At 52.2% G+C, this 10,816-nt stretch overlaps 1 protein-coding gene across 1 annotated transcript; it reads left to right on the top strand.

The window, feature by feature from the left end:
• The first annotated feature begins 1,884 nt into the window (after positions 1-1,884).
• Positions 1,885-10,488, top strand: LOC134016051 (DNA (cytosine-5)-methyltransferase 3A-like). Its single transcript, XM_062455472.1, has 17 exons — positions 1,885-2,096; positions 2,397-2,555; positions 2,647-2,754; positions 4,857-5,010; positions 5,086-5,229; positions 5,717-5,761; positions 6,501-6,580; positions 6,824-6,936; positions 7,090-7,273; positions 7,485-7,569; positions 7,765-7,910; positions 8,025-8,115; positions 8,229-8,377; positions 8,693-8,778; positions 8,954-9,023; positions 9,302-9,420; positions 9,760-10,488. The coding sequence occupies exons 1-17, from the start codon at positions 1,911-1,913 to the stop codon at positions 9,899-9,901; spliced, it is 2,061 nt and encodes a 686-aa protein (XP_062311456.1). The 5' UTR covers positions 1,885-1,910; the 3' UTR covers positions 9,902-10,488.
• Positions 10,489-10,816: the final 328 nt, after the last annotated feature.

The raw sequence follows: 10,816 nt of genomic DNA, 5'->3' as shown, positions 1-10,816 counted from the left end.
ACTAGAACAGTTTCATAGCTTATTGATTTATGAAGGCAGTATAAATGAGTATGGGTGTTTGTATGTTTGCTGGTGTGTGTGTGGGAAAGTGTATGTGTGTGTGGTGGGGGGAGGGAATGTGTGTATGTGTGTTGTGTCTTAAAGGGTTCATCATGAGGTCAGGGTCAGTCACGGTCATAAAAGGGGCGTGGTTTAGTAGCCGGCTCGTTGGAGGGGTTAGAGTTCAAGGGTCAGAGGTGTGAGGGGAGGAGTCAAGAGTGAAAACACTGACCAGGACATGAGAGTTCATCAGAGTTCAAACATATAACTCATAGCATTTTTTCACATACATACTCTCTCTCTCCCTCTCTCCCTCTCTCCCTCTCTCTCTCTCTCCCTCCCTCTCCCTCTCTCTCCCTCTCTCTCTCCCTCTCCCTCTCCCTCTCTCTCTCTCTCTCTCTCTCTCTCTCTCTCTCTCTCTCTCTCTCTCTCTCTCTCTCTCTCTCTCTCTCTCTCTCTCTCTCTCTCTCTCCCTCTCTTCCTCTCTCTCCCCCTCTCTCTCTCTCTCTCTCTCTCTCTCTCTCTCTCTCTCTCTCACACACTCACTCACACACCCACACGTACACAGAAACGAATGGTTTAAAGTCATGAGAGAGATGGTAATGAGATGACAGTAATACCTGAAAGACAAGAAAAAGGGACAAGGTACACACATGCACACACACAAACACACGTGCATTTGTGTGCGTGTGTTTGTGCGTGTGGTCTGTGTCTGTGATCCATGTAACAAGCAGATTAGGAGTTTATGGAGGTCAGAGGTCACACAGAAGCCGGAGGAGTGACGGTCTGTCCTGAGGTCACTGAGAGGATACTGCTGTCAAGACACTCACTCATGCTTTCATTCACACATAAACTTTCTCTCTCTCTCTCTCTCTCTCTCTCTCTCTCTCTCTCTCTCTCCTCTCTCTCTCTCTCTCTCTCTCTCTCTCTCTCTCTCTCTCTCTCTCTCTCTCTCTCTCTCTCTCTCTCTCTCTCTCTCTCTCTCTCTCCCACTCTCTTTGTATCTCTCTTTTGCTGCCTGGCTCTCTATCAGTCCAGAGTTTACCCTATGTTATATTGAAGACCCCACCCATGGCCTGCTCATTTCCTGTTTGTAGAAACAATCCCAGGATCTGTCATCTGAGCTAAGCTCCCACACAGCAGCCAAAAACATTGCACAAACAAACATGAAGTTTGTTTGTAAATAGAGTGCAGAAGAGTGTGCAGATGTGATAGGATAGTAGACAAGCCCCCCACTGTCTGTCTGTAATGCGCTGATGACCATGAGGTCCATGTCTGTGATGCCCTGATGACCATGAGGTCCATGTCTGTGATGCGCTGATGACCATGAGGTCCATGTCTGTCTGTGATGCGCTGATGACCATGAGGTCCATGTCTGTGATGCGCTGATGACCATGAGGTCCATGTCTGTCTGTGATGCGCTGATGACCATGAGGTCCATGTCTGTCTGTGATGACCATGAGGTCCATGTCTGTCTGTGATGCGCTGATGACCATGAGGTCCATGTCTGTCTCTGATGACCATGAGGTCCATGTCTGTCTGTGATGCGCTGATGACCATGAGGTCCATGTCTGTCTGTGATGCGCTGATGACCATGAGGTCCATGTCTGTCTGTGATGACCATGAGGTCCATGTCTGTCTGTGATGCGCTGATGACCATGAGGTCCATGTCTGTCTCTGATGACCATGAGGTCCATGTCTGTCTGTGATGCGCTGATGACCATGAGGTCCATGTCTGTCTGTGATGCGCTGATGACCATGAGGTCCATGTCTGTCTCTGATGACCATGAGGTCCATGTCTGTGATGCCCTGGTGACCATGAGGTCCATGTCTGCCCTTAGGCTGAGCGACAGGCTCACCGCGAGGCCGTGATGAGCGTGATGGAGGACCTATCAGAGGGGAACTTCCAGAAAGAGGAGGGTCCACCCAGCCCAGCTCCACCCCCGCCTCCGCCCCAGCAACACACCGCCCCTGCCTCCCCCACCGTCGCCATGACGCCAGAACCACTGCCCGTTGCCAGGGGAGAACGAGCCAGGCCTAGAGAGTTGGAGTACCAGGTAATGTGTGATGTGTGTGAAATGTCAGATGGGGTCAGGTGGCTGAGCGGTTAGGGAATCGGGCTAGTAATCTGAAGGTTGCCAGTTCGAAAAAATGACGTTGTGTCCTTGGGCAAGACACTTCACCCTACTTGCCTCGGGGGAATGTCCCTGTACTTACTGTAAGTCGCTCTGGATAAGAGCGTCTGCTAGATGACTAAATGTAAATGTGGGTGTGTGTGTGTGTCACGATCAAGGACACTTGTACTAACTGCTCTGTCTTTATTTGTGTGTGTGTGCGCGTGTGTGTGCGTGCGTCAGGACGGCCGGGGCTTCGGGATAGGGATGCTGGTGTTTGGGAAGCTGCGAGGCTTCTCTTGGTGGCCCGGCAGGATCGTGTCCTGGTGGATGAGCGGAAGGAGCCGCGCTGCAGAGGGGACGCGCTGGGTCATGTGGTTTGGAGACGGGAAGTTCTCTGTGGTGAGTGTGAGCGCTCGGGGAGAACCCCTGCCTGGTGCCCGTGTGGGGCGATGCTTGTGACTAACCTCTCTCTCTCTCTGTGTGTGTGTAGGTGTGTGTAGAGAAGCTGATGCTCCTAAGCTCCTTTTCCTCAGCCTTCCACCAGCCCACCTACAACAAGCAGCCCATGTACAGGAGAGCCATCTACGAGGCCCTGCAGGTACACAGCACACTGACACAGCACACTGACCCAACTCACTGACCCAACTCACTGACCCAACTCACTGACACGGCACACTGACCCGGCACACTGACACAACACACTGACCCAGCACACTGACACAACACACTGACCCAGCACACTGACACAGCACACTAACCCAGCACACTGACCCAGCACACTGACACAACACACTGACCCAGCACACTGACCCAGCACACTGACCCAACTCACTGACCCAACACACTGACCCAGCACACTGACCCAGCACACTGACACAGCACACTGACCTTGCACACTGACCCAGCACACTGACACAGCACACTGACCCGGCACACTGACACAACACACTGACCCAGCACACTGACACAGCACACTAACCCAGCACACTGACACAGTACACTGACCCAACTCACTGACCCAACACACTAATTCAGCACACTGACACAGCACACTAACCCAGCACACTGACACAGCACACTAACCCAGCACACTGACACAGCACACTGACACAGCACACTAACCCAGCACACTAACCCAGCACACTGACACAGCACACTAACCCAGCACACTGACACAGCACACTAACCCAGCACACTAACACAGCACACTGACACAGCACACTAACCCAGCACACTGACACAGCACACTAACCCAGCACACTGACACAGCACACTAACCCAGCACACTAACACAGCACACTGACACAGCACACTAACCCAGCACACTGACACAGCACACTAACCCAGCACACTGACACAGCACACTAACCCAGCACACTGACACAGCACACTGACACAGCACACTGACACAGAACACTGACACAGCACACTGACACAGCACACTAACCCAGCACGCTGACACAGCACACTGACACAGCACACTGACACAGCACACTGACACAGAACACTGACACAGCACACTGACACAGCACACTGACACAGAACACTGACACAGCACACTGACACAGCACACTGACACAGCACACTAACCCAGCACACTGACCCAGCACACTAACCCAGCACACTGACACAGCACACTAACCCAGCACACTAACACAGCACACTGACACAGCACACTAACCCAGCACACTGACACAGCACACTGACACAGCACACTGACACAGAACACTGACACAGCACACTAACCCAGTACACTGACACAGCACACTAACCCAGCACACTGACACAGCACACTGACACAGCACACTGACACAGAACACTGACACAGCACACTGACACAGCACACTGACACAGCACACTGACACAGCACACTGACCCAGCACACTGACACAGCACACTGACACAGCACACTGACACAGAACACTGACACAGCACACTGACACAGCACACTGACACAGCACACTAACCCAGCACACTGACACAGAACACTGACCCAGCACACTGACACAGCACACTGACACAGCACACTGACACAGAACACTGACACAGCACACTAACCCAGCACACTGACACAGCACACTGACACAGCACACTGACACAGCACACTAACCCAGCACACTGACACAGCACACTGACCCAGCACACTGACACAGCACACTGACACAGCACACTGACACAGAACACTGACACAGCACACTGACACAGCACACTGACCCAGCACACTGACACAGCACACTGACACAGCACACTGACACAGAACACTGACACAGCACACTAACCCAGCACACTGACACAGCACACTGACACAGCACACTGACACAGCACACTAACCCAGCACACTGACACAGCACACTGACACAGAACACTGACACAGCACACTGACACAGCACACTAACCCAGCACACTGACACAGCACACTGACACAGCACACTGACACAGCACACTGACCCAGCACACTGACACAGCACACTGACACAGCACACTGACACAGCACACTGACAACCACCTTCACCTGTGACCGCTGCAAACAGTTTCACCTGCTGTCTGTGTGTGTGCGGCCGTGTGTGTGTGTGGCTCTGTGTGTGTGTGTGTGGCTCTGTGTGTGTGTGGCTCTGTGTGTGTGGCTCTGTGTGTGTGTGTGTGTGGCTCTGTGTGTGACCGTGTGTGTGTGTGGTTATGTGTGCGTGTTTGTGTGTGTAGGTTGCGAGTACCAGGGCAGGTCGGCCCCTCCCTGCCTGTGATGCAGGTGACGAGTTGGAGGGCCAGGGGGTGGAGCTACAGAACAGACAGATGATAGAATGGGCCATGACGGGCTTCCTGCCGAGCGGACCACAGGGACTGGACCCTCCAGAAGGTACACAGACACACACACACACACATATCACTAGTGTTTTGATGCTGAGGTGCTAACCTGGATGTTACCCTGCAGAGGAGAGGAACCCCTATAAGGAGGTGTATCCAGAGATGTGGGCGGAGCCCGAGGCTGCATACACCCCTCCTCCTGCCAAGAAGCCCCGCAAGAACTCTGCTGACAAACCCAAGATCAGAGAGGTCATCGATGAAGGGACCAGAGGTACACACACACACACAGACATCAGTGTTTCCCATACACTGATTTATTTGTGGCGGCCCACCACAATTAAACATTTACTGCCACAAATGTATGAACTCTTTTTTTGTTTGTTTACTGTTTATCATGGCAAAAAAACATTTCATTGTAGAGCTGCGTGTAGCCCCGCTCTCTCTCTCACTACAACGGGCCCGTCTGTAAATAGCCTATGGAAGCAAATCAGTGACATAATGTTTGAAATTTTAAAAGGCATTGAATTCTTAATATTGAAATTTAAACACCACTGAATTTGTTGGTTGTGAATTCACCTCTTTAAAATTGTACTCAGACACTCTAACACACCCTCACGCACCCTCACACACCCTCACACACCCTCACACACCCTCACACACCTTCACACACCCTCACACACCCTCACACACCCTCATACACCCTCACACACCATCACACACCCTCACACACCTTATGCGCTGTTCTTGTTTCCATTCAGAGAGACTCATCTTTGAAATTCGACAGAAGAGCAGGAATATTGAAGGTACAGATCCACACACGCACACCTGGAGCGTGTGTCTCACCTGCTGGTGTGTCTAACCCCGCTCTCACCTGCTGGTGTGTCTAACCCTGCTCTCACCTGCTGGTGTGTCTAACCCCGCTCTCACCTGCTGGTGTGTCTAACCCCGCTCTCACCTGCTGGTGTGCCTAACCCTGCTCTCACCTGCTGGTGTGTCTAACCCTGCTCTCACCTGCTGGTGTGTCTAACCCCGCTCTCACCTGCTGGTGTGTCTAACCCTGCTCTCACCTGCTGGTGTGTCTAACCCCGCTCTCACCTGCTGGTGTGTCTAACCCCGCTCTCACCTGCTGGTGTGTCTAACCCCGCTCTCACCTGCTGGTGTGTCTAACCCCGCTCTCACCTGCTGGTGTGTCTAACCCCGCTCTCACCTGCTGGTGTGTCTAACCCCGCTCTCACCTGCTGGTGTGTCTAACCCCGCTCTCACCTGCTGGTGTGTCTAACCCTGCTCTCACCTGCTGGTGTGTCTAACCCTGCTCTCACCTGCTGGTGTGTCTAACCCTGCTCTCACCTGCTGGTGTGTCTAACCCTGCTCTCACCTGCTGGTGTGTCTAACCCTGCTCTCACCTGCTGGTGTGTCTAACCCTGCTCTCACCTGCTGGTGTGTCTAACCCTGCTCTCACCTGCTGGTGTGTCTAACCCTGCTCTCACCTGCTGGTGTGTCTAACCCTGCTCTCACCTGCTGGTGTGTGCTGGTGTGTTGCAGACATCTGCATCTCCTGTGGAAGCCTCAACGTGTCTCTGGAGCACCCGCTCTTCATGGGGGCCATGTGCCAGGGCTGCAAGGTACACACACACACACACTCACTCACACACACTCTCTCACACATACACACTCTCACACACACACACACACTCTCTCTCACACATACACACTCTCTCACACACACACACACACATACACACTCTCTCTCACACACACACACACACATACACACTCTCTCTCACACATACACACTCTCTCACACATACACTCTCTCACACACACACACACACTCATCAACCCTACCCTTGGCCTGTGCTCTTCAGAACTGCTTCCTGGAGTGTGCGTACCAGTATGATGACGATGGCTACCAGTCCTACTGCACCATCTGCTGTGGCGGCAGGGAGGTGCTCATGTGTGGCAACAACAACTGCTGCAGGTCAGCACACAGCGCCACCCCACCACACCACACCTGCAAAACAAATACAACAAACTCACCTTTACATTTCACTCATGTCTTTGATCTTGTTCAGTAGGAAGATGATGCATTCAGTGTAGTGATGTTCCTCGTCGTGTGTGTGTGTGTTTGCAGGTGTTTCTGTGTGGAGTGTGTAGATCTGCTAGTGGGAGTGGGCTCTGCAGAAGTGGCCATTAAAGAGGATCCATGGAACTGCTACATGTGTGGACCACGCAACACGAAAGGGTTGCTACAGCGACGGGAAGACTGGCCCTCTAGGCTCCAGCTGTTCTTCGCCAACAACCACGAGCAGGACTTTGTGAGTGACTGGGAGGGGGGGGGGGGGTGCAAGGTGATGCTGGGTAGCTGTTTTCACAGTTGTTCTCTGTCGCCCTACCCCCCTCTCTCTCCCCCTCTCCCTCCCCCTCTCCCCCTCTCCCTCTCCCCCTCTCTCTCTCCCTCTCTCCCTCCCCCTCTCTCTCTCCCCCTCTCTCCCTCCCCCTCTCCCCCTCTCTCTCTGTCTCTCTCAGGAACCTGCCAAGTTGTACCCCCCAGTGTCAGCTGAGAAAAGGCAGCCAATCAGAGTGCTCTCTCTGTTTGACGGAATAGCCACAGGTCAGAATACCTGCTTTGTGTTTACCCATGCTACACTCATACTGTTGGTTAGTTAGATTAAAGGATTGTGTGTGCATCTGTGTGTGTGTGTGTGTGTGTGTGTGTGTGTGTGTGTGTGTGTGTGTGTGTGTGTGTGTGTGTGTGTGTGTGTGTGTATGTATGTATTTATGTGCGTATATGTGTGTGTGTGTGCAGGTCTGTTGGTGCTGAGGGATCTGGGGATCCAGGTAGACAGGTATGTGGCATCAGAGGTGTGCGAGGATTCCATCACCGTGGGGATCGTTCGTCACCATGGACGCATCATATATGTCGGAGATGTACGCAACGTCACACACAAACATGTAAGTCTCCTTCAACTCCCCCCCCCTCCCCCCTCACCCCCCCCCTCCCCCATCTCCACATGTTCTGTGAATGAGCCTGGGTTGACCGTGTGTGTCACTTCCTGCTCGTTTAAGATTCAGGAGTGGGGGCCGTTTGACCTGGTGATAGGAGGAAGCCCTTGCAATGACCTTTCCATCGTCAACCCTGCCCGTAAGGGCCTCTTTGGTGAGTGTGTGTGTGTGTGTGCAAGAGAGAAAGTTTTATCTGTATCTAGCAGTTATTAGAATATGTATGCATATATTTCAGTCAGATCAACATATCCTGTCTCTGTGTTGTAGAAGGGACTGGAAGGCTGTTTTTTGAGTTTTACCGGCTGCTTCATGAAGCAAGGCCCAAACCAGGCGACGAGCGGCCCTTCTTCTGGCTCTTTGAGAACGTGGTTGCCATGGGAGTCAGCGACAAGAGAGACATCTCCCGCTTCCTTGAGGTCTGCCAAACACAGACACACACACACACATTGTTTTTCATGTTACTTGTTTACGCGATTGTGGTTTTTCATATTATATGCTTGTATGCTGCAACCAAACTGCCCTCGGGAAATGAATAACGATGAACTGCACCGAACTGAACACAGACAGACCTAAATGTCGTCTCTTTGGAGTGTCCAGTGGCAGTGAGTGTGTGTGTGTGTGTGTGTCGCTGGTCTCACTGTATCTGGTCGAGGTTATCACCGCCCCCTTGTGGCTGTGAGGTGAAGTGCAGTCAGAGGACCAGATGGTGTTGCTAATCCTCCCTCCTGCAGTGTAACCCGGTGATGATTGATGCTAAGGAGGTGTCCGCCGCACACCGAGCTCGCTACTTCTGGGGGAATCTTCCAGGCATGGGCAGGTAAGATATATGGCACATGCAATTTACGCTGACAAAGAGAGAGACACACACACACACACTAAGATTGATGTGCATTGCTTACTTAGTTTTGCCCCCCACCACACTCCATCTCTCTATTCCTCTCTTCATCTCAATTTCTCTCTCTCTGTATTGGTCTTCATCTCTCTGTCTAAAGACCTCTCTCTGCGATGGTGAACGACAAGCTGGACTTACAGGAGTGTCTGGAGCATGGACGCATGGCTAAGGTATGGGTGTGTGTCTGTGTGTCAGTATCAAAGCTCTCACCATGGTACTGTTTGGGACAGGTGTGTTCTTCTGACTGACTAGTCATGTGACTTCTCATTAGAGATGAGCTCCAATCAGCTTTAAGGCCTAGCCGCACTGACACCATGATTGGTCGGACCGTGTGGATGACTCGCGCGATTCTCTCGTGTCATGTTGAAAGCACAGCGTGTGCAGTTGGTTAGGTCCTGATTGTGTGTGTCTCTGTGTGCGTGTGCTGATGTGTGCGTGTGTGTTCCAGTTTGAGAAGTTGCGTACGATAACAACGCGCTCTAACTCTGTGAAGCAGGGGAAAGACCAGCACTTCCCCGTCTACATGGACAACAAGGAGGACATTCTCTGGTGTACTGAGATGGAGAGGTACTGTCCACAAAGCCGTCTTCCTGTGTGTGTGTGTGTGTGTGTGTGTGTGTGTGTGTGGGTGAGTGTGTATTGGTGGTGTATGTATGTGCACGACTCTGCGTGTGTGGGTGTGTATGCGTGCAAGCTTTCTATATGTTTATATGTGGGTCTGAATGACTGCCTGCCTGTGTGTGTGTGTGTGGGTGTGTGTGTGTGTGTGTGTGTGTGTGGGTGTGGGTGTGGGGAGTGTCTTCCATGCTTTAACTCTCAACTGTCCCTGTTCTCTGACAACACCGCCTCTCCTCATCCTCTCTTCCTTCACCCTGGCCTAACGTCTACCCCCCTCTTCCTGTCCAGGGTGTTTGGCTTCCCGGTCCACTACACAGACGTGTCCAACATGAGCCGCCTGGCCCGCCAGAGGCTGCTGGGTCGCTCCTGGAGCGTGCCCGTCATACGCCACCTCTTCGCTCCTCTCAAGGAGTACTTCGCCTGCAACTAGACACACACACACACAAACACACACAACTGTGGACTGACTTTTAACCGTACACACAAAATACACACACATACGTCATACAGAGATATCACACTAGACTGACCCTACAGACGTCATACACACACACTTCCTCCATCTTGTACAGGACTACGTCTCCCAGAGCTTGTAAACTACTGGCTGACCCGAACCTCGGTGCTGACCAATCACACACCAGAAGTGAGAAACAAGCTCCTCCCACCAGATAGAGTCTCCACATAGCCTGCTGTTTTACTCTGTCTGGTTTCAGGGCTGATCATTGCTATGGTTGGGTACTTTGTTTTTACCAGTCTTCTTCACTGTGTGTGTGTGTGTGTGTGTGTGTGGTAGCTGTAGTTGAAAGGACCCCCCCGTGCTATAATCAACACACGCCTGCACACACACGCACCAAATCTGTCAGACACAACTGTTTCCTTCTTGTACACACTCAAAACACTGGTAGTGACTGTGTGTGCTGTGACTCACACCTGCGTGGGCACACACACACACACACATACAAACAAACATATACACTTACACATATTTGCTGTACTGTACTTGTGGAACATCCAGAGCTTGTGGTGCTAGTCAGACTGACGCTCAGACGATGCAGATAGAGAGACTCCCACAGTGTGGTGCTAGTCAGACTGACGCTCAGACGATGCAGATAGAGAGACTCCCACAGTGTGGTGCTAGTCAGACTGACGCTCAGACGATGCAGATAGAGAGACTCCCACAGTGTGGTGCTAGTCAGACTGACGCTCAGACGATGCAGATAGAGAGACTCCCACAGTGTGGTGCTAGTCAGACTGACGCTCAGACGATGCAGATAGAGAGACTCCCACAGTGTGGTGCTAGTCAGACTGACGCTCAGACGATGCAGACATCCCAGACAGAGAGACT

Source organism: Osmerus eperlanus, unplaced genomic scaffold (assembly GCF_963692335.1).
Source record: "Osmerus eperlanus unplaced genomic scaffold, fOsmEpe2.1 SCAFFOLD_587, whole genome shotgun sequence".
Classification (NCBI taxonomy): Eukaryota; Metazoa; Chordata; class Actinopteri; order Osmeriformes; family Osmeridae; genus Osmerus; species Osmerus eperlanus.
Note: the sequence above shows the minus strand (reverse complement) of the source record. Positions and strands in the feature narration are given on the sequence as shown.